This window comes from Silurus meridionalis, chromosome 3 (assembly GCF_014805685.1).
Source record: "Silurus meridionalis isolate SWU-2019-XX chromosome 3, ASM1480568v1, whole genome shotgun sequence".
Taxonomy (NCBI): domain Eukaryota; kingdom Metazoa; phylum Chordata; class Actinopteri; order Siluriformes; family Siluridae; genus Silurus; species Silurus meridionalis.
The window spans coordinates 10,602,458-10,627,209 of NC_060886.1; the positions used below are offsets into that span (position 1 = coordinate 10,602,458).

The following is a 24,752-nucleotide window of genomic DNA, read 5'->3' on the forward strand; positions in this document are numbered from 1 at the left end:
ACCGCTGCCTGCACGTGCTTGTCTAAAACAATATGTCTGCGGTGTGGATGTATTTCAGTATATCTGAGAAAGACCCACGCATAGCGATTTACAAAACATGTAATGCCGAAATTTCAAGAGGGGGTGCGTCTGCAAAAACTTTCTCCACGTCGGGTTTAATTTGAAATCCAAACATCTGTTCGGCATATGCTGAATATGAGAGGAACGCAAACGCACAGAAAAGCAAAACCCCTCCGAGCATGCGCACTCCGTCTGTGGTGGACGTTTTTGAAAAGGCAGGAAGTTTCGCAGTGATATTGTTGTATTGTATCTTTAAGCAGTTGCACTTGTTCTGAATGCACTTTGTTTTTATGAAAGAACATATTTAATTTTACAACCTTTCAGCAGGCCAGAGGGCCTGTACATTATTATTTAATGTACACATGAGTGCATTTAAGTTAAACATTTAAGAGTAAATTTTAATTTATTTTATCCTGTGCATTGTTGCAATGTGCTATAAATAAATATTTTCATAATTTGTAATTGATTTATTCTTTAAAACTTTAATATTAATTTATGCAATTGAAATGCCTTGATTTTAGTAAGGTTAGTACACAGTCATAGCCATAAATGCAATGGTAATAATAATTGGCATAATTTCTTTCGGTGTTTCGGTGTTTCGGTTTTCGGCCTTGCTTTCCTCCTTTTTCGGTTTTCGGTTTCGGCCAAGAATTTTCATTTCGGTGCATCCCTAATTAGAATATAATTCTGTAAACAGGACCAAAGCTATCAGTCAGATAAAGACAGAATTCAGAGATCATGCTTATAGTGTGGGCATTTCTGCAACTTTGTGTCTCTTTGTGTTTTTAAGTCTTTCTTTAGGCATTGTGGTCAGGAAAAACAATTATGCCAAAACATTGCTACAATACACCTTATGGTTTGGCCATGTGTTCATGTCATGTGGATCAGGGGAAATTTTTCTAATATCTGAAAACCAAGGCTTATAGGCCAAAGCAGCTCCCGTGTTTGTGTGTGTACTTGTTCAGTATTTTTGTGTCAGCTTTGATTTAGGTCTGTGAGAGGAACCCTTCAGCAGTGCAAACAATAAGCAGTGCTCAATGGAGGACAATGACTTATGAATGTTGGTGTTCATAAATTACACAGGGAGCAATTGTACTGTGGATGCAGTAAAATCTTCTGGCTCTAATGAATTAGCAAACTGTCTGTAGTAGTAACTGTAAGCAAGGATATTGAGCTCTGGTATATCAGGCAACCTGATGTTTTTAGATATATTTTTGGTAAAATGATTACATAAGAAAGTATAATGTCACAATTTTTAGATTGTTAGTAGAAATGGCCTCAGTAAAGAACACTAGAGTAGGTTAGTGATAAATATGTACATGCATGTGGGTTTTAACACAATGGACTGCCGAATTTGTGTTTTTGGATGATAGGAACCTGATACAGTCAGTAGTTATGAGTCTCCAAATGTTCAGTGTCTGAGTTTGTTTAGACACTGTATTGGGTTCAGAGCATACCTGTGGAGGCTGCTGGAGTTGGACATGCTACTAAACTTTGTTGAGGTTCCTTGAAGGAGCTGCTTGGGTGTTACCTAGCAACCATGGCTTACTGCATTGGGAATCTCTCAGCTTTATCAATTAAGCGCCAGAAGAGAAAGAATGAAAGAAAAAGAGAAAGAGGGAGAGAGTGGGGAAAGTGAATGTGCTGTGAATCAGCAGACTGGAGGATCCCAGCTGTATTGGCAGTGGTGCAGCACATAATTGTGGGCTGTATGAATATGTGCATTGTAGGAAATTTCCCTAGTAAGGAGCAGGGTAATGTTCTACTTTAACATGCTATTATGCAGATGTGAATATATAATACAGCTTGTCCTGCTGCTCGGTTACTAGTTGCTTCTTGCTTCTTTGATTTGTTTCTCTTGCATGAATGTAGGTTTTTTTATTCTTTGTGGGGTGGGTCTGATTAACGGTTGTATTTATTAAATAATGAGCCATGTTTACATGTTCATACTAACTTCCGCTCAGGGCATAACTTAACTAGGCCTGTGAGTTTTACAAATAGAAAACTTATAACCTATGTCAGTGGTCCCCAACTTTTTTAAACCACGGACACCTTTCACGCGATTTTTTTTGCATGGGCCGGAGGAGAGTCACACGCATAACTAAACACAATATTGTGCACATTATATTACATACTGTATACATATTATATGATTTAATGATCAATTTAAGTATTAAATATATAATAAAAATTAGCTCAACTCACCACAATGCAGAATCAGTGGGAGCTTAATTTATGAATGCATAGAAAAAAGACTGCTTTACAACTTAACAGGTAAAGGGAAATTGGCATAGGCAGAATTGTTTAAAAATGTGAAAGTCAATAAAATGGAAATAAAATAAGTAAAAACTTTTTTATTATTTTTGTGTGGCCTGGTACCAAATGATATTGGTGGTTTGGGACCCTTGGCCTATATGAAGTGGACTAGTTGTACCAATATTTATTATCAATAGTTGTTTAAAATGCCCAAAAACTAAGACTTCTGTTGAAAATGCCTTGCAGTATTTTGTACAATGTAATAGTAGAAATCTACCCAAAAAATGTAACATTTTGGCACAGGTATAACCGTGGGTCATATTTATCAGTGTTGCCTAATGATAACATCCAATTTATAATAAACGACCATATCCTGTCCAATTACAAGTTACAAAAAATATATTATGTGTCTTCCTTTAGTAAAAGTCATTGCATCTCTAAATGTATGCACAAATATTACTTAAATATTACTATAAGGTCCTGGAAAAGGAACTGCTTCTGCCTTGCTTCATACCTGTATCATCAGGTCAGCACTGGCTATATATTACTTAACTATCATTTATCTAAATGATGTTTCCTGTGGCTGTATATTTATACAGTATATCTCATGCAGACTATAAGCAGGTGGTTGCAGGCACATGTTAGGAAAGACATCACTGCTGCTTTAAATTGCATCAGTAGTCTAGTAGTGGCTATGCTGTTCTCTGTTTGCTCATGCTACAGATAAAAGGGGAGTAAGGCCCTTTGTACAAGATAGATGACTGGAGGCAATCTCATTTAGGCCTGTCGATTGGGGATGGTGATTCCTTGTGCAGTAGCTGACTACAAGTCAGCGGGGCCTGACATCGAACAAAGCTGGAGCACGTACACAACATACACACGTCCTCCTTAATCTCTTTCTCTTCTCTCTTGTAGAATTTATTTTTAAATAGTGCTGAAAGGTCACTTTCGCGTCCTGTGTATGATAAAGAAATCACATGTCCTGAAGAACTATTCCTCTGTTTTTGCTTTCTTCATTTTCTCTTCTCTCTCTCTCTCTCTCTCTCTCTCTCTCTCTCTCTCTCTCTCTATCTCTCTCTCTCTCTCTCTCTCTCTCTCTCTCTCATGATATAACATGAATTGTTATTATTAATTAGAGGCATTTAAATTTTTTTTTTTTTAGCAGTAAATAAGACAAATGAGTATGTGTGTTGGTGGGTGTGTGTGTATGTGTGTGTGTGTGTGTGTGTGATGGGTCAGTCAACTTCATCATTCCTCTAAACTAAATGTAGTCTAAACCTCTCTGTGCAATGTTGCTATTTATCCTCCACAGTAATCCCTCTAATACCTAATTACTGCATATCCCCCACCGCTGATGCGTATCAATGATACTTCGTATGATTTACACTCCTGTGAGCTTAAATCAAACCTGACCGACACATTTACTCACTACCTCTGTGCATTACAGTAAGTAATCATTGTACTCTATTTAATGGAGTTGGCTTTCCCAAACCGAAGAGACACATAACTCATGCTGTAAGCTTTATTTTGATTAAATGCATCTCAAATGCACATTTCTTTTGTATTAATAAGGCAGGCCTGTGTATAGTTCTGAGATCATGGCTCTCGTGTTGATTTGTGTAACTGCTAATGAACACCGCGTGGACGCCTCTGTGGACTTATAGCTGGGCAGGACTGGAGCTGATTTGTGTCCTTTAGCCTTGTTCATACATCAATCCAGCAGAAATACATTTTCTAGGCTCTAGGCTGATGAGGTTGATGTAAAAGGAGGATATGCTGCCCAGGCCACCTTTCTGCTACCCCGACAGACCGATTAGCGCATGTGAGAGTCAAGCTGTTGAACTCACCTTAAGAGCTAAAAAAGTATTTGATCCTCATGCTAAGTTTTATACCTCTTGCCATATTGCTAGTGTGCGGTAATTAGGGTGGGGCCAAATGCTATACACATATGTGTGTGTGTGTGTGTGTGTGTGTATATATATATTTATTTTTAAAATAAATAAGCCACACCTGTCTATAACTAATGTAGTTTACACAGGCTTTAACGGAAGACACGTTACACACGGTGTAACGGGTGAAATATGTTGCGCTTCCTTTAGGAGCATAGCGGTATTTTGGGAATAGCTTGCCAGAAGTGAGCTCTCCCTTCACCCTGACTCAATGCGTTACAACGGCTTGTATCTAAACAGTAGCTGACCAAGAAAGTCATTGTTCACTGTCTTCCTCCTTCCTTTTACAACTATTTCTCTCAGGAGTTTATCTTTTGGCATCGTCGCGGGTTTAAAAATCACCCGATGGAAGTTTTTTCTCCCGAAGCCGTGCAGCTCAGAACACAGGTGAGGTGTGTTTTTTCCTTTCCTTAGCAAATTTCATTGGTCTAATGTTATGGGGTTCAGTTTTTTGGCTTGAAGTTTGTGAAACCAGGAAAAACCCAGAAAAAAATGTATTAATTAGCCGCTTCGTTGTTTAAGCCGCGGGGTTCAAAACGTGGGAAAAAAGTAGCGGCTTATAGTCCGAAAAATACGGTAGTTGTTCTTTGATTTAATTGAAAGTAAGGACATGCTAACCAGTTACAAACAATCTGTTTGATCATCACTATGCTCAGAACATCGCATCTGTCTGTTGTAATCTACAGGATGTAAAGATGCTACTTCAAGCTTATTGCAGAAAACAGTAGGTTTTGTTGTGCCCTTCCTCCACTGCTCTCATTAATCTCACAGCTCCAAGTGCACTTTTTTGACAGAATCAAAGGCTGTGTCCTAAACAAAACAACACACATCTTATAAGTATGACAACAGTAGTATAATTAAGTACAGTACAGTACAGTACTGTGCACTTGAGGAATGTGGTCTAAGGATTACAGTAGTGATAAGATCATAAAATTCTATAGAGTACGTCAGTGTGATTTGTTTCAGCAACTGAGTAGCAGATAAAAGACAAAGCCCTTTTAAATGTGCATGTTTTATCTTCTGCCAGCTGATTAGCATTTACTGTTCCTGCCTGTGCAATGCTTATTTATCAAAAACAACATATTACTTATTCGATGCTATAATCACACAGTTCAGCTTTAACGTAATAACTTTTCAATAAATTTTCAGATCTACAACGATCACCTGAGATTAAGACAACACAGGTCAGACATTATCCAACTAGCAAACGTTTTCAAGCTAAACATCTCCACAATTACGCCTTTATACAAATCCCACATTAGGAATTGATCAGAAAAGATAGATGGATGGATGGATGGATAGATGGATGGATGGATGGATGGATGGATAGATAGATAGATAGATAGATAGATAGATAGATAGATAGATAGAATTATTTTTGTTTTCACCATCTTTAAAATCAGCTGTAGGGCTAAAAGCTTTTTGACCACTTCATCTTTGTAGGCTTTTTAAAAGAAAGATGCTTTATGCTTGTCACATGTATATTACATTGAATTCTTTTTTCACCTTCCCACAGCATCTCTAGGGCACAAAGGTTTAAGGGCCTTAAGAGTGGCAGTTTAGTGATACTAGGGCTTGAACCACTGACCTTCCGATCAGTAACCCAGAGCCTTTAACCACTGAACTACGACTTTCTCTTTGAACATCCCAGTCTACATTTATTCCCAGATTTTTTGTTTTTGCTGTAATAACCTCCAGCTTTCTGTGAAGGCTTTCCACTAGACTCTGTTAGTTCACAGTTATTGTTCCAGTTCATCCAGGTGTGGTCAGGGCTCTGTGCTGGACACTTGAGATCACACCAAACTTAGAGAACAATGGTTCCAGTGAAGCTAGTGAATATCCAGTGAAACTGTAATATTATTGCATGCAAACACATTCTGTACAGTTGTGTCACTCCAAACTTGTAGAAACAGTTTTGATCAAACCCACATATGGCTATGATAGTCAGGTTTCCACAACATTTTAATAAATATACTTTCTTTGATGACATTCATGTACTTTATCTGAGCTGATATAGACACATAAATAACTACTCTTACAGGATTGTCTTTGTGGCTCACAGCTTGACCAGGAACATCAGATTATACAGCATTTTAATCCCATTCTAAACTCTAATATAGTTTTTATTGCCCTTTATGGTGTGTGGATGCTTGTTTTTGTGCTATAGGCTTGAATGATGAATCACTACTTTCTTACATTATGAATCTGGATCAATGTCGCTCTTCGGTTTATAACTTGACATAGCTTGGTGTGGCCACTTGATGGCATCTTTGTTGCCCTTACCAAATACAGGCACCATTTCTCCAGTGCCTGAATTGTGTTCATTTTTACTTCTTTCTATTTGTAACCTTTTTCATGCATTCCAAAATCCTCTGCTGCATAAACCTTCCATCATATATGTTATTTTCTATTCAAACTATAAACACAAGGACAAACAGATAATCATATAATCCAAGCTGTTACAACATGCCACTTTATTCACCGAATGCTTCAGTTGTGACCCAGTAATATATTCTGGATGTAAAGTTTGTGGTTTGTAACTTTTAATATAATGGCTGTTACAGGGTTTCATTCCTCACATTGACAGGAAAATACATCCAAGAAATGGCTATTAGGTGCAGTATTCACGTTGGTCCTGTGTTTCTTGGAGCACAAGTCTTGTAGTCAGATGTGTTCTCGATCTCCCCCTTGTGGCTGGATTGTAGTACAGCATCACAATAGACATGATTGATTAATGCCCTTGAACCAAACGCAAGCCAACAGCATAAAGTGCACAAGTACTCAGGTATGAAGCTGGCAAAAGGGATTTAAATAGTTCTTTCTCAGCCAGTAAATGGCACTGTGTCACGTATAGGGTTTTATTATATGAGCAAAGATGGCTGGTTCATAAAAAAAAAGTAATAACAATATTATGCAAAAATAATTCTGTTTATTGTGTGTTATATAAACAGTTCCTGTTATTAAAATACATTACAGATTTTATAGGTTTTGTACAGCTTTTGGACAGAGTTCTCCTTTTGTTTTTGTTACGAAAAACATGGAAGAAATCACTGTAACTGCACAGTGGGTTGGTTAATACTGGGTAAAGCAGCCGGGTTGCTTTGATGCTGAAGCTTTTGCTGTCATTATGTAAAAAACATAGAAGAGGAAAATTGTGTGCTGCTGCTCTGATCCTGGATGGAACAGACCATAATAGTGGCAAATTGTTTGTCATTCCTGAGCCAGCGATTCTAGCTGACTCGTTGCTCTAAAGCCTTATGCAATTCCGAAAAGGCCTTAAAGTAATGCTTGTATTCAGTATAGAGCTTGTAATTTGTCTATATTCAGGTGGCACGTCTGTAAATGTGTCTAGTTTTATTACAAATGACAAAGCTGATATCCACTAGTTTTGTGTATAAGCATACAAATTTGACAGTATTAAGGTACATAAATAATTCTCCCCTGTCATCTTTTGTATTTTCAGCTGAAGCTCTGCTGAAAGCTCTTATGGAAAGTATACCAGTGTTGAATATGCACAAGTTGCTACACAAACACCAGCTGACACGAAGCAGATTTTCTCTTCTTTATATTCACATCCTACAGTCAGGAATAGAGATTGTGAGGTGTGTTGAGGTCACATGACATGTAACATATGAATAAATTAATTCGTCTAAATCAACCACACAATTGAGTATCTGATTGGGCACTGTATTTTTAACTTCTTGGATTTTTCCTCACAGAAGATTTACTTGAATATCAGTAATATGTATAGGGATACACCAGCCAATTTCTATATGTTCCTATAAATGCAATATAAACTCCTCCTCTTGGCCAATCAGTGAATCCATGAAAATTCTCTAGCTTCTCTTAACTCTTCGACATCCACACACAACCTGCCTTCTAACCCTCTTCTTCTGCAATATGACTAGAATGGGGGGTCGGCCTTCTGTTCTAAAGCAACTCACCTGTGCAACTCCTAGATTTTCTTTTGTCCTTAGTAACTGTGCGGATTATATTTTTAGAAACAAAACCAACTACATTTGTTAGAAACTATCCCAAGTCCCTCACACATATGTTGAAGCAACAATGATCTCAAGTGTGTAGCTGAGGACCTGTCAGAGGCAGAATTGACACATTATGCTGCAAATGGTGGCATTATATTAATGTATATTTTGACAGTGTTTTCTTAGGGTATAATAGTACAGAATATATATAACATAAAAAGAAAAACTGATTGACTCTTTAGTCAAAGCCCACTACATGTTTAAATGTGTTTGCAGCACAAGATATGTTATCTGGAATACTAAATGATACATATACAGAGAGTGGGAGTATTGTGATATATAGATTTTGGATTTGAATTTGGATGATGATGGCCTGAGAATGAATGGTAATCATGTGTGTGCTTAGAAATTGACCATATTTAAGAGCTCATTATTGCTGGAATAAACACTGCAGCTACATTCTCCTTGTTTTCCAGACTTGGTTTTGGTTTGGTCTAGTTTTGGCCACGCTCTGTCTCTCTCTGATTGCCTTGATTCGACACTAAACTACATTGAGTTCAGCAAAACATTAAAACAGATTATTGTAATGCTGTAATATAATGTATACATAGCGCTTGGTTTGAGATCAGTACTCTAGCCCATGGACATCACAAGATATTGTCAGGTTTACATACATACATACAGCCGTATTAGTAATTGGTTGCTTACTGTTTTTGCTAAATAAAATGCAGATTTGGTTGAGGCCTTTCACATTTACAGCTTAAACCCTGTTTGGAGTGTGTGCTGTGCTGGTGCAAGGTGATGCAACATTCAGGACGTTCTGAGGCTAGTGGACATGATATTTGTTTTATGATATTGCTTATGATTTTCACTTCACTAGTTGTCATGAATGTTAATGGCATTTCAGCCTCCAGGTTTTTTTCGAAAAGCTTTTCTACATTTTATTATTTGTATTAGTTCTTTCTTTCTTTCTTTCTTTCTTTCTTTCTTTCTTTCTTTCTTTCTTTCTTTCTTTCTTTCTTTCTTTCTTTCTTTCTTCCTTCCTTTCTTTTAATTTCTTCCTTCTACATATAATTTAAACTTATAAACATATATGGTATAATTTTGTTTTCAGTTCACAGTGTAGTCTAACTGACTTAATGCACATTTTCCACTACTTGCAGCACTTTCTCAGTGTCTTTAAAAGCACAAATGCAAAAAATTAATAGCACCTTTGAACAACGGCAAGTCTAATTCATTTTCATCACCTGCCTTTTACACACCACAAATTTACTGTCACAAGTGGCTTCTTTTTGTAAGCTAAAAAGGCAAGGTTATGAAAAAATAATCATCAGGAGACATTTTATGACTTTAAATTCCTTCCTTTCATTTGATTTCTTTGAGTCTGGCAGTTTCATTGTGTTACAATAGCATTTTCTGCAGACATTGAATTAGAACTGCAAGATCTATAATGATATTACTAAAATGCATTACTTTTTAACCTGATCCCTGAGCTTTTTTTATATACATTTTTCTGCTTTTCCACTTTTTCAACTGCCAATGTGCAAAAGGCCTCATATACAATTGTACATTCTTAAATCAACATAATTGATACTGTATATATGGAGATTATATGCTAAATATCGAGACTTTTGTAATGAAGCGTTTGCATCTCAAGCCATTAGAATTGAGGGTATATTTATTTTTGAATGGAGGTACAGTAGTAGGTTTAAGGAAATCAGGCAACAATTACCTCAAATTTGTGTCATCTTTCAAGCATGCACACACTGTGTCTCTCCACCAAAAATCCCAAAGGGAAAAGGCTGATCAAAGCTTGCTTAGTGTTAATGGGGTCAGTTGTAATCAGTTCTGTCCTCATCATCTCATTAGCTCATAATAAGCCATGTGCAACAGCCACACCTTCTCAAAATGTCTGCTCATCACACTCGGCTATTCTCTAGGCTTCTGTTAATTCAGTCTGTTGGTTTCCTTCCTATTTCTATTACTGAGTCTGAATGACTTGCACAGAAATGTTCTGGATAATTTTATTCTATTTTTCATGCACAAGCATTGTTTCTGCTTGAGATCATACCGGTGAAAGAGAGAGAGAGAGAGAGAGAAAACATTATCTTAAACATACTGTGTCAGAACTGCCAAATGTAAAAAAAAAAATGAATGGAAGGTTCTCTGTTTATTGCAATTCTCTCTCTCTCTCTCTCTAAGATTGTATGTGTTTGTGTGAGTTGATGTGCGAGTCCTGTAGCTCTGTGCTCCCCTTCAGCATTTATTTCACTCGACTCTATCTGATTACAGCCGGTACAGGAAGCAGGCTGCATGTGCACACTGTGGCGTGTCAGTGCAGTATAATCCAATAGAAAAAAAAAGCCAGAGGCTTTACTTCCTGTGCATTTGCTTATCTCCTCATTGTGCAGGGTAATTTGTGGACTAATTGGAATTCTGTGCAGTAAAAAGACAAGAGAGCAAAGATTATAAAATGTGTTCTGTGTCATCATTTGAATGTCAGGGAATCAGCCTCTGGTAAACTGGGAGAAGAATTCTGTTCAATTCCTCTTCAAGGTTCTTCGTTGTCATTTTGTTCTTCATAATGTCACATCATTTTTTGACAACTTTTAATCCTGGAATAATAATCTGTCTTGTCTTTGATCACCAAAGGCACTACAGCGTGTTCGAATGGCTACAATTTTGTTCTCAGGTGAAGGTAAAAGAAGCCTTGTCACCTGAATCAAATGAACATTTCCCTTCCCTTGGGTTTTCTCTTTTGGCCCAGTGAGAGCGTTTCATGTCTCCTGGGCTTCTACTACAGGATTAGAGTCACCGTTTCTCTATCTCTCACGCACACACAGGGGAAAAATGGGACTTTCCAGGAGAAGCATCAGCTACTTGATATTCACAGCTCTGTACAGGGCTTCTCTTTTTATGCTCTGCTGCTGACGGGACACTTTCAGAGACTGCATACTTAAAACAGGATCAAAGGATAGAAAGACATGGGCTGAATTCCAAAGCGCACTCAGGCTCCCAGTCTGCCGGGGAATTAAATTCAGGAAAAAAACCCTCTCATGCTTCCTCTCTTGCTTGCTCACTTGCTCAGGCCCCATGCTGTGGGTAATGGATTGTAATATGTGGTGCTCTTACCTCTTGTCATGGAGCACTGCTCTCTTGCTTGTGTTGTGACTGTACAGTGAGCTGGGGGCATATTGGTCATTCCAGCCTGAGGTAAAACAGCAGGGAGGCCTCTTAGATTGAAATGGCATTTTAGTTTATAAGGGCGGTATCATTTGTTTAAGGTATTTGTGTGTTGCACAATAGTGACTCAGACATTTGCGCAGCTGGGATATGAGAATTATAGCATGTTCCCCAGTAAAAAATTATCATTGTTATCATTGTTTAATTATCTTCAGCACCTGCTTTTTCATGGTCATGGTTGCAGAAGGCACTGGGCATGCTATACCACTCCATCAGTCCTTCTAGCACCTTGTGCACACACATACACACATTCATTTTCACTTATGGTACTTTAACACAGTCAGTTCATCTACTGGCATGTTCATAAGAGGTTTGAAGAGAACCGGAAAACCCTGAGGAAAACCCACATGAACACACAGAATTCCACATAGGTAGTAAGCCGAAGAATGAACGAACATGGAGGATTGAGACAGCAACTTGTACATGCTTTTCTAGATTCATCATGACTTCCTGTGCATCTCACAGGATTAGTTTGCATTTTAAATGATAATAAAAAAATGAAGTTGGCTGACAGTAAACATTTATTTACATTTATAATCCTTAATTTGTGATTTAGATTAAGTTTCATTATTTAGTTATTGGTCAGTGTCGGATAAAATTCCTGTCCTTGAGTAAAAATACAAATGCTTTGTTTAAATATAACTCCAGTAAAAGCAAAAGTACTTATTTTCCATTACTACTCGAGTTGACCATTAAAAGTTGTTGTTTTTGAATGGACTTGAGTGTCAAAAGCTGATCTATCCAAATTATATTTTTATCATTTAAATCATTCATTCCCCATGTAAGATAAGTAAAAGGTTTTCTATTAAATGACACAATGAGAGAATCCTTACTCTGTAGAAAGTCTTACCAGAACCTTGGTAAGCCTATATATATATATGTGGGCACTTCAATTAAGTATGGAACAGCATGTTTTTTTTCTGAAATGTGGTAGAGTAAAAAGATTACAATGATTACAATAATACAGTAACATTTTCTAAACTTTAAAATGCAGTAGCAAATTACATACGTTTTAAAGGCAGCTGTTAAATGCAAGAAGAAATGTGCTCAAGTATTTGCTAAAGTTTGTGCCTTCATCATGACTGTTAAATCTCATAAGTGTTGTGGGTGTGTGGCTCTATTAGTGCTTCATGTAAAACTACCTTACAGTACAGTACAGTATAATGCCACTCACCATGATATTTTCATTCGGAGGCTGAAGAGTGAAGAGAGACTTAAAAATGCACAGAAACTAACCACAGACTTACAAATACTAGTATTGTTAGCTATAGTAATGAATATTTGAATAAATAAGTATTTATGGTAGATCGGACGGCGAGTGAAGGGGGAGAGGGATCTTTTAAAGAGGACAGATTAAGAGGAAACAGGTGCAGGTGATTGATAGGAGGGAGAGGCTAAACGAGAGCGTTAAGCGTTGGGGGGGGTGTGACTGGTGGTTCTCTGACAAGTACTATACTGTTATAGTATACCCTATGCAATCTATTGTGAGCAAAAGCTGCTTACTGCTGTGCTGAAGAGTGTGTTATTAAATCAATATTGAACCACTGTTACTTTTATATAATGGTGTACAAACCAAGAAATAAATATAAATGAATACTTAGTATGGCCAAATATTTTGTAAATTTATGATCTGTTAATAACAATAGTTTTTTCAAAAAGAATTTACAGCTGGTATAACTTGATATGTCGCTAGGCAAGGCAACATATAAGCTGGTAAGTGCAATAATGATTTTATTGTAACGATCTTTTGCTAGAATTAAAATATATTTTAAAGCAGAGTGATTTAAACTGTGAAATGGTGCAATGTTCTTTCACTACTTATCAGCACTCTTGGAACACTACTTGTACAATCAAATTTGTGGACTGGAACTAACTGCTGAATAAAAAAGTGCAGTGTGCATGGCTACTAATTCTTAGCTTCCTCATATGGCTGCACTTGGACAACTTTAATGTGTTTATTAGCGTAGCTTTTAATGTTAGAATGTGTGTTTAAAAGGGTGCATGTTGTAATTAGTGTCACCTAGAGCTTTGCATTATGTTTAATTTTAGTTGAGTTTTCTGAATACAGTTCCCCACAGACTCACCGAGTAACTTGAATCGTATTTAATGTGTACCAGAAATATCTGAAAACTCAAACCACAATTAAAAATGTGGTTTCTTCTCGAGATTTACTTAATACATTAGAAATTTGTCAATTTTTTCTATTTCTGAACTACAAATAGTTCAGTGTGTCAGAATAGTGTGTTTAAATGTGACTTCCTGTAACAAACACAAAATTGTATTTTGCATTTAGAACAATATTTGTAAGATTGATTTGCCAGATAAGTTAATGCAAAAAAAAGGAAGCTGTGAGTTTCTCTCATGACCTAATTTGGAAATAAAGAGACCACATAATTTGTGAGACTCATGTCTTAAGATAGATCACTAGAACTTTAGTCATTGCATGGTACAGATACACAGCAGTGAAATGCAGTTTCGCATGATGGATACGGTCAGAATTGTGCAAATAAATAAGTAAAAACATGTACAACAATATATAAGTTGTCTGTGGAGAGTATGTGCAGAAGCTGTTGTGGAAAAAAACATAAGAAATTTATATTGATTACATTTATCTGACAAAAACACCTCGTCTTTTAATGTTTTTGAGACACATGCGTGTTTCTTTTGATTTTATTCAGCAAACTAGTTACAAGGTAAAAATGCAAGAATTGGACAGTGAATGAGAAGTTTCTGTGAACCGTGTCCAAACTTGACATTTTTACTCTAACAGAAGAACTTATATAAGACGGAAAACAGGAGAGATGATGTTAGCGGACTGCCACACATCCACTATCAAACATGTTGGAAGCTGGTTTAGAGATGTTTTAGAGCAAAAAAAGTTTGGAGAATTATTCTAAGTGAAAGAATAATGGTCCAATATGGCTACCATTCCATATTCAACACCTTGAAATTCAATTTGGACTGCGGCTAATTAGAACCAATTTTACCATAGTTTGCACATGTGCTCTTGGTCTTGTTAGTTTAGAGTTTGTTGCACAAAAGGTACATGCAGGTGTCTCTCAAAAGTGAAAAAAATGTCTAGGTGTATGCATGTATGTTTTAGGGATGTAACATACACAAAGTTCACGGTTCGGTTCTGTTATAGATTTCGGTACAGTTAGGGAAAAGAAATGCATTAACATGCAATGCATTTTATTAACACAGTATACTATAAACATTTCTGAACATCAGTATTTACATTTTTAAAACAATTTTAAATGAAATGCCTTATTTAAATAATATATAAAATAATATTTAATACATTTTATAAAAATCATTTTATAGTAATCAAATAGTTTGATAAATAATTAATAAATATATTAAAATTTAATAAATGGAAAAATGTAATTAAATAGTTTTAAATTGTTAGAGCCCATTTGGGTAATACAGATGTGTTTATGTATGTATGTATATGTGTGTGTGTGTGTGTGTGTGTGTGTGTGTGTGTGTGTGTGTGTGTGTGTTTTACATTTAAAATTATAATTTTTTTAAAGATATGATCTACTAAACTACTAGTTATTTCAGCATACTTTAACTTTAATGTATTCATTCCTTTCATCCTTTATTAATTCACATTCTGACATTCTGGAAGCTGGACATAAAACACTTAAGAATCTATAGCACTTAAATTAGCCTTGTTTTTTTTTTTTTTTTCATTTAGCCCTGTTCCTGGTTAGGGTAAGCAATAAGCTAGTGCTATGGATTCTTTAGTGTTTTAATGCATGCACAAAACAAATATATATATATATATATTTTTTTTATGTTGTGTATGTTTTCAAGTTTAATAATTAAAAAAGTGCAAGGCGGAGACTAAACAAACTTGTGGTCCGCCACTTTATATGTTCCTGAGAAAACTCAGATTTTGTTTAGCACATAAAACGAATTGCATTTGCAGAAAGCCTTGTACCGAAGAATTTTGGTACGAATATGTGTACTGTTACACCCCTTGTATATATGTATATAAAGACCTATGCGAGAAAATGAAAAATAAGAATATGTGCAAGATGTACTGTATGTCAGACATTATACAGACATTATAAGTAGATATAATTATATATGCATGTACTATATATGTGAGCTATATAAATTGTATGTCTCTTAAGGGAACCTTTAAAGGTTCAAGAGTTGTTTTTTGTGGTACATGTCTTTATGTAGCACCACAGCCACTGGTTGGCAAGAACACAGTGAAGTGTAGCAGCAGAACATATGCAGCAAAATATACTGCATTTAACTTTTTCATGTGACGATTATAAGCAAAAGCCATTTATACCAAAAGGCACAAATATAGCAAGAGTTAAAATTTTACAAGCAATAAACCCATTTTAATGCATAGTATTATCATGCACTAAGTATTTCCTGAAAATATTCTGTTTTAGTTCTGTGTTTTAACATTATCTTGTTGTTTTCATGTTTTCTTTTTTTTTTTTCTAGTGTTGTCTTCTCAATGACATATATCAACGATGCTTCATTCATTAGCTCCAATTAGGTCACATTTGCCATGTTCGTTCGTGTAATAAGATTTCTTGTTGATATTTAAAGGTCAGGTAAAATGGCAAAGCCTTCCAGCCCAATCCTTTACTGCTTATTGATCAACAAGAGCCTTTTTTACTTCAATTTAACCTCAAACACAGACAACAATCAGGTGCTGATTTCATATAATAAATAATTCCTATTATATCACAAACCAATACATTTTGTCACACTACATTTCATAATTCTTTTTTTGACCATTCTCAAATAAATGCACTGGTTACCATTCTTCTTAGGTACTTTAAGGGGTTATGCAATCATTTAGATCAAATTTCACTTGTGAAGGAGCTTCTTATTCTTGCAATGTTCTGGCAGGGGAATGGCATTCTATTGTACTACTGTAGGTAGAGGGACTGAGGAAGCCTTTCAGGTTAACTATTTATTAAGAGTGTGTTCTGTCCCCATTTGGTTGAACACAATACCAAAATATACCATCACTTAATGTTTTGACATTGAATGGCAATAAGGTACAGAAAAAAATAGTAACAGAACAATACTTTTAGAATAATATAAATTTGGTAATCTGTACTGGGCTCATGGTGAAGTTTTATTTTTTTCTCCTCTTTTTTTATATCCATGTCTTTTCCTCTGAGATTTATAAAGAAATAATAGTACTATTATTTATAATATCAAGTACCAGACAGCATGCCACATCTATAGAAATATAAGATTTCTTAAACCTCTTAACTTGTGCCTGGGAAATGAGATTATTTCTGTGATATTCACCATTGTGACTTTAAACCGAATGACATAACCAGGGCTGGTCCTTCATGTCCTGTTCTTCCCCTGAGCTGTGTTAATAACACTAAATGATGAATGCATGGGTGTACTGTATAATAATCAGTGGGTTATTATAAAATATTGGGCAAATGTCAGAGGCTATTTTTTGTTTTTAATCAAATAGCCATTCTGTGCTTATTGTTAATTATTTGAGTGCAAACATTCATAAATGTGCCCTCGACTGTCTCATTTTTTTAAACATTCAGCACTTTTTAATCAATTTGATAGTTCAATATTGCAAATAAAATATCTACACACTGCTGTGAAATGCATTTTCTCATTATTATTGATAATTATTGTGATGCTTCATAAATCACATGAAGTAAAAATATATTATTTGTAATATTGAACTGTAATATTGACCTGCATTGACCTGAAAAAATATACTATAAAGTAAATATACTGTATATTTTGACATCATTACTGTTCAGTAATCATTTACTGCATGCTCATTGGATTGAAAACAGCAGCGTTTTATCTGACTTTAGCTATGCTACTGTAGAATATGTATTATTATATTTATCTTTAAAAATAATCAGCCAGGAAAATATTTTTCTGTAAATTGTTAGTAATTATACATTCACATATCACATAAATAGTAAATAATTTTTATTTTCTATAATAATATTTGCCATTTGGCGACTTTGGATTCTGTGTGCAAGTGTAAATATTTTTCTGAATATTAAATGAATTTACTGAGCAATGCCTTAGATACACAATAGGACTCTTTTTAGCTGCAGATTTGTAACTATACTCACCTCTCTAAGTCCTGGATGAGTTCTTAGGCAAATAGATTTGTTGGAGAAAGTTGGGGCGGACTGTCAGCTTTTACTAACAATGTTATCTCTGAGTAAAGAGTGTATAAATAGAGACAAGGCAGTGGCAGCGAGGGCTTCAAGAAAAGCTCTGTTTCTCCTGCAGCTCTAACCTGACAATGGTTTTATTATGGAGACTTGCACACTAAAGAGGAAAAAGAAAGTAGGTATGCATACACTTTTTTATTTCAAAGAATTATCATGTGATTGCACTTTTCATTGTATTTTTTTCTTTTTCATTTATAAATAGCATTCATTATAGGCGCATATAGGGTATAGTCTCAGTCTAATAACTTTATTATTCTAATCATGGATGCTGCACTGAATGTTTTTGATGACACTGTGTTCTGCTTCAGGCAGGTTTTTTGGCCTTTATCTCTAAGCTGCCAGCCATGTATTGTACATAAAACAGATTTGCTAACAGATTAAAAAAGGAGGAAATAACAATGTGCAAGCTTAGAGCTGAACACTGTTAAAGCCGATTGTCATTTTAAGGATATATGTGAGTAACATTTGTAATAAAGATCTCTTATAGATGTATTTACAGGTTATAATGTATACAGATGTATACAGTATAGAAGTTATCATACAGTACATAAGTATAGAGTATAAATATTGTAGTAAGATTTTTACATTTATTAAACAAGGATTTTCTCCCAGAGTTCATTTGAAGGTTGGCAGTGTTGGCAGACCCATGCAACTTAAACATGCAGCCAGGAATTAAACGATCCAGCTGGTGTGTGTTCTGGTTCTGTGAGACATTTCACTTATTTAATTACCCAAAAAGCAATGCTATCAGAAGCCATAAAATCTCAGTACAGATATTACAGGCTCTGTAATAACAATCACAAATAGGTTATCGTTTATGTACTATATAATTGAAAGTGAACACATTATTTTAGTATGAGGAAACTCTGCATTGGTCTCACTCACACACACAAACACACACACTCAGCTGTTACTTGTTTGCAGTTTTCTTTTTCATTTTGCCTTTATTTTAAGTGTGAGGCTGATCTCTGCACCATTATTTTGCAGGGAGTTGCATCTCTCTCACTCATGTGTGTGTGTGTGTGTGTGTGTGTGTGTGTGCGTGTGTGCGTGTGTATTTATTGTTGAGCTGACAGTGTCCGCTGCTGGTTGGAGCGCAAACTGCAATGCACACTAATCATGAGCATTCAAACTATATTTATAAAATACATTTTTGATCCCTGTGTGTGCACTGCTTGGACAGCGTTCAGATGCTCGGTCTAAAAACCAAACAAAACAAGTTATATTTTAGAGACGTGGATTTAAAAGACGCTGCTAGTGTTATTTCAAAAACGTTTGTAGAAATGCTTTTGGATCTATCCATCTGTGGTGTTTGACTTTGTGCAGGATATCTTAATGCACATTTTATCCTCATCTGGTCTGCATATTCCGCATGTATGTGTGTGTGTGTATATATATATATATATATATACGATTCATGCTCGTTGTGTGTTATTGTGTGATGGTGAAAAGGAATCTCAACCAGTGCTCGAATTGAGTCAAGTCTAATGGGTGTCCCCAGTTGTGTAATACAGTAATTTTTTACTAAAATAGTTTTCAGGACCCCCCTAAGTCTATTTTTACATAAGTGGGTCCCTAATGCCATATGGGGGTCCCGGATCTTCCAGCCCCCCTAAATTTGAGCACTGATCTCAACTGTGTTACATGAATCTTGAATGAGAAAAGCAAAAGTAAGATCTTTGCTGTCACCATCTCCAGAAATCAAACCCAACATTCTATTATAGTGGCAAACAGCAGATGGCTCTGTCGAGTTTTTATTCCTTTTGGCTGTGATCGGGTTTCCCCCAGCGGTGCTGAGCTGAACGAGAAAATACCCACCGTTATTAGGCCATTATATGGCTGGTATCTTTAGCTTGGCACCTCTCTACACCGTTTATTACAATGTGCATAACGGAACTGGATAAGGCGAAAGAAACAAAATGCGTGTGTGTGTGTGTGTGTGTGTGTGTGTGTGTGTGTGTGTGTGTCAGGCGAAAGAAAGAAACAAAATGTGTGTGTGTGTGGGGGAAGAGCAAATGTATAAGAGTGGGAGCGTTTAAGAGATAAGAGCAATGTGTGTACTGTATGTGTGAGAATAAGAGAGAGAGAGAGAGAGAGAGAGAGAGAGAGAGAGATTTGTAGTATTTAAGAGAAGAGAAAGCGCTTGAGATATAGAGAAATGTGTGTCTGTGTGAGTGAGTGAGTGATTGTGCGTTTGAGAGAAAGTGTGTGTGTGTGTGTGTGTGTGTGTGTGTGTGTGTGTGTGTGTGTGTGAGAGAGAGAGTTTGATGGTGTGTGAGAAAAATAGTGAGAGAGAGAGAGAGAGAGAGAGAGAGAGAGAGAGAGAGAGAATGTGTGCTTGTGCGTGCGTGATTATCAGTGCTCAGTTGCTGCTGTCCATGGTGCTAAATTTCAGCTTCAGGTCACTATCAAGCGGTGAGAGCGCCGCATCCTAACCACTAGACCACCAGGGACCATCAACAGAAATGATCAATATTTAGAATACAGTAATAATCAGGAACTATACTATAAATAGGCTTTTACATTTTGTTATAATTTATATATATATATAAAAAAAATAATAATAATTGGCACGATTTAATAATGTGCAATATACTTATTCTAAAGATAATGGACAATACGTTGTTTGATAACACACAGAAGTGTTTCATGTTTGCAATTTTCTGTTGCTTTCATTCAAAATGCTTCCCAGTTTGAGACACAATCCTGATCACTTTTTTGATTGCATATGTATTGTTTGCACCTCTCTCAGTGTGTGTGTGTGTGTGTGTGTGTGTGTGTGTGTGTGTGTGTGTGTGCGTGCGTGCGTGTGTGTGATAGTTCACAGAGCGAATAATACATTTGTGAATTGTTTAGTTACGGGTTTATGAGGACATTAAGAACCCCTGTCATGTGTTGCTGGTTATACAGCGTGTAGAGTTGTTGGAATCTGGCAGGGTTGGTGTTTGGTGTTTGCTGTTCTTTGGCTGAACCAGCTGTGCGCGTGCAGAAGCTCGTTATCAGCTCTCAGTAAACAGTGTGTCAGAAAGCCGCTTCCTGGCGACACGGGTTACTTTCAGCTGCCTGAGCGTCTGAAATGATGGGGAAGGAGGAGTGAATGCTGAGGACTTGTTGATGGCGGAGACGCGGTGATCTGTGGGCTGAGACAGCAGGCAGGCGCGCGCCTTTTTCCCGCCTTACAGCGCCACACACACACACACACACACGCACACACACACACGGTGTGCTCCTTGTAGAACTACAAAACACACCGCGGAGCTATTAAAGAAGAAAGATATTTGGCTGTTCGAGTGTTGAGAGAGAATGTGGCAGTGCGTCGCACGGCGGCCACGTCCTTTTCCAAATCAGGGTCTTTAGTCGGCGTGTTACTGACACGCGCACCGCGTCGCCCTCGACTGTTCTCCCGTCGGCTTCACGAGGTCCCGAGCGCGGGTATGCGCGCGTGCCCAAAAACGGGCTACCGGAGAATTCGCGTTTCCTCCGCCTCAAACTTGTCTCCGGGTCTCACCGTCGCACCTGTCGCGGTACTCTGGATGCCGTCAGGAAGAGCGGAACACGTTCAGGAGATGCCTGCCGTGCATGCCGGGTGAGCAGAGAGGTCTCACTGCTCCTCCTTAGGAGGAGAGGTAGACATCCATTTCTCCATCTCCGATTTTTAATGCGCGCGGACGCGTCTGTGATGGCGCTGACTAACCAGAGCTAAGAGAGGAAAAGGGGAGAGGAAAGTTCCGGATACGTCTCTCCTCTCTCTCCTCTCTCTCTTTCACACACACACTTGTGTGGTTAAAAGCCATCCGTGAATGCATGTAACGGAACCGGACTACTGACAATAACTGGAAATAATATAAAACCTGCAGGTTCGTGCGCCTGCACTGGATTCGGGGAAGATGTGAATCAAACCTGCTGGTACTTTTTTTTTTTTGCGATGTGTCTGAAGCCCGAGCTCGTCTCGTGCGCGCACTACTGAATTAAACCCGGGCGGTAAACTGATAGGAAGCGGAGCGAGCGGAGGGCCAGCGCGTGCGGACGGGATTATGGGACAGTGATACAGCGCGCGCGCGTCGTCGTCGTCGTCTGTGCTGCGTTCGAGAAGAGTTGCGCGCGCGGGGGGTTTCGTGAGCCATGGCAGCGGCGATAGCCAGCGGTTTGATCCGCCAGAAGCGGCAGGCGCGGGAGCAGCATTTAGACCGACCCTCCACGAACCGAAGGAGGAAGAGCCCGAACAAGAACAAAGGTCTCTGCAACGGCAACCTCGTCGACATCTTCGCTAAAGTGCGAATCTTCGGCCTCAGGAAGCGGAGACTACGGCGCCAAGGTGTGAGCAAGTTCTCGGTTCCTGGTATATATATATATATATATATATATATATATATATATATATATATATATATATATATATATATATATATATAGTATACTGCATAATCTATACTTAAATAAACGGTGGTTATATATTGCTTCATTTACTTAACGCACGAGACGTGACCAAGGTTTGAAATATATCATTTTCTTTTATAATGGATTTATTCTTTTATTACCTTATCATAGCTAAACGTTAGGATTGAATTTATCCCCTACTGCACTAAGTATGATTATATTATATTAATTATTAAGTATATTTATTTTTTAAAAGGCAATATTTGTTTGAAATGCTCTTTGCTTGTTTATGCAGGTATAAGTTTCTAGTAATAGTCTAGTAGTCTTAACTACACCAAGCACACTACAGTAAAAGTGTTATATATTTTAGTTAGAATTAAGTATTACTAGTTATAAGAAAGAAAATTAAGCTTATTGTATGCAAGTTTATACCATGAAAACTTTCAATTTTTTTAAATGGACATCCAATGTTTATTCATTCCTACAGTGTTCATTTAAGTCCAGCTGGACCTCTAAACATATTTTGACGTATAATTATGAGTCCAACGGGAAGCTAAAATTTTCTCCCACACAACCTTAAATACTAATTATTGTTTCAGTGGGTGTCATTCATGTAGGCCATATATATATAAATCGCACAGGTTTTAGCTTTTCATTACATTTTTAGTTTTCAACCATAAAGTATGAGTTTTTAAAAAACATATCCTTTGAAATGCTGGTGAATCACAGATCTCAGTAGTGTGCAGGCTTTACAGCAGCAGGTGTTTCAACTTGTTGCTGTAAAGATGCTATCAGAGAGCTACAGTTGGCAGCATTTGGCAAATTCCTGTCTTAATGTATATGTCAATCAAATGAATAGCACACAGTGTTAAAATAATCTGCACATAATTACAAAGTAATCATATATATATATATATATATATATATATATATATATATATATATATATATATATATATATATATATGAATTGTAAGTGTGTGGATAATAGACTATAAAAAACAGTTAACTTTGTCATTAGTTATGCCATAGGCAAAAAAAAATGCTATAACAAAGGCCACAGGTTGGTGCAGTATTTCATGGTCTCATGGCCTCAACCAAATAAATCATTAGTAAAAAATGTTGCCACAAAAGGGCGGCGAATGATGAATTATCCTTGGAACGTCTTGGCTACCATGCACCTGTGACGGCCATTTTATTACAGCTGGCAAGCAGCTCATGGCTGCCCTGTGTACTCAGCATTTGATTCTTGTGTTGAAGCATGTTGAGGAGCTGTTCGACTAAGCGCAATCAAGCCTGTCTTCCCTCTTAAGAAAGTCACATGACCACACGAGAAGCGTAAACGAGACGGACGTTGAAATGGCTGCTTTATCTTGGTTTCGGGGGCTTATTGTGAGTCTGGCACACATTTGTAGGAATCTTGCTGTGTCCTTGTCTGTACTATTTTGGATGGAAGACCCTCTGGGAGTTGCCTCATTAAATTCCTTTGCTGTGAGATTTGGAAAATCTTTAGTGAGCGTTTTTTTTTTTTTTTTTTCTTTTTGAGCTCACACACAAGGGCTTTTTATCAAGAAAGGCAGCTCCTTATTGCTTCCTTCCTTTCCACCACATGTCGTGCTTTTTTGTTTTTCCATAATATGTAACCCATGCAATAAAGATTAATGCTGTGTTTGCTCAGGCTTACTTCAGCAGGATCCAAAAAACAAATTTCCGACAAATAAACCTAAACGTAGACACCTATTAGAAAAAGCACTCAGATGCTAAAGTTGCCGTCATGCCTAGACTGGATGCAGCTGTGTTCGCTCGGGAAATGGGAGTCCCCCCCCCTGTAGAGAAAGCTATTTTGCCTTCCACTGTGCAGGATGTGGGCTAGCTGTCACTTTGTGAACTCGGAACATGCTCTCGTACATATCCTGGGGACTGTTTAGATATATTTGAAATATCAGGTTCAGGTTCTTTTTTTAATGTACAAATGATTACCTAAATACCAGCAGCAGTTGCAGGATCAATTAGCCGAAGGAATGACAAGCTTGACCAGCATTTAGTGCATACTCTGGCATATACTTAGCCAGTCCTTTTCAAGGTCTATTTGGAATGGCTTCCACTAAACATTACAAATTTGGTTTGGATGATACATCACTTTGTCTTGTTTCATTCTCCGAGCTCCCATGCAAAGCACTCTATTATAGAGACAAGCTCCTTTTATATGGCAAAGATTCAAAAATTAGATTGTTATGAGAGACTTGCTATTGTACTGGCAACTGAGGGTTTGATTGAAGTGAATTCATACTCTTCATTTCTCTTCTCTACTCTTCTCATCTCTCCTCCTCTCCTCTCCTCTCCTCCTCTCCTCTCCTCTCCTCTCCTCTCCTCTCCTCTCCTCTCCTCTCCTCCTCTCCTCTCCTCTCCTCTCCTCTCCTCTCCTCTCCTCTCCTCTCCTCTCCTCTCCTCTCCTCTCCTCTCCTCTCCTCTCCTCTCCTCCTCTCCTCTCCTGTCCGTAACAGCAGTGTTCCCCTTATTTTGAAAATCTCTTCTCTTCTCTTCTCTTCTCTTCTTCTCTTCTCTTCTCTCTCCTCTCCTCTCTCTCCTCTCCTCTCCTGTCCGTAACAGCAGTGTTCCCCTTGTTTTGGAAATCTCTTCTCTTCTCTTCTCTTCTCTTCTCTTCTCTTCTC

The 24,752-nt window shown here is 37.3% G+C and overlaps 1 protein-coding gene across 2 annotated transcripts in view; it reads left to right on the top strand.

Annotated features, from left to right (window-relative positions):
• Positions 1-24,752, top strand: part of fgf14 (fibroblast growth factor 14) — a 139,256-nt gene that overhangs the window by 67,487 nt on the left and 47,017 nt on the right. Inside the window, exon 1 of one of the 2 annotated variants that reach the window (XM_046845014.1) lies at positions 20,525-22,018. The exons of the other annotated variant lie outside the window; for it this stretch is intronic. Coding sequence (XP_046700970.1) covers positions 21,826-22,018 — 193 coding nt within the window. The 5' untranslated portion in view covers positions 20,525-21,825. Of the gene's footprint in view, positions 1-20,524; positions 22,019-24,752 lie in introns of those variants that run through there. 2 annotated transcript variants of the gene reach the window in all.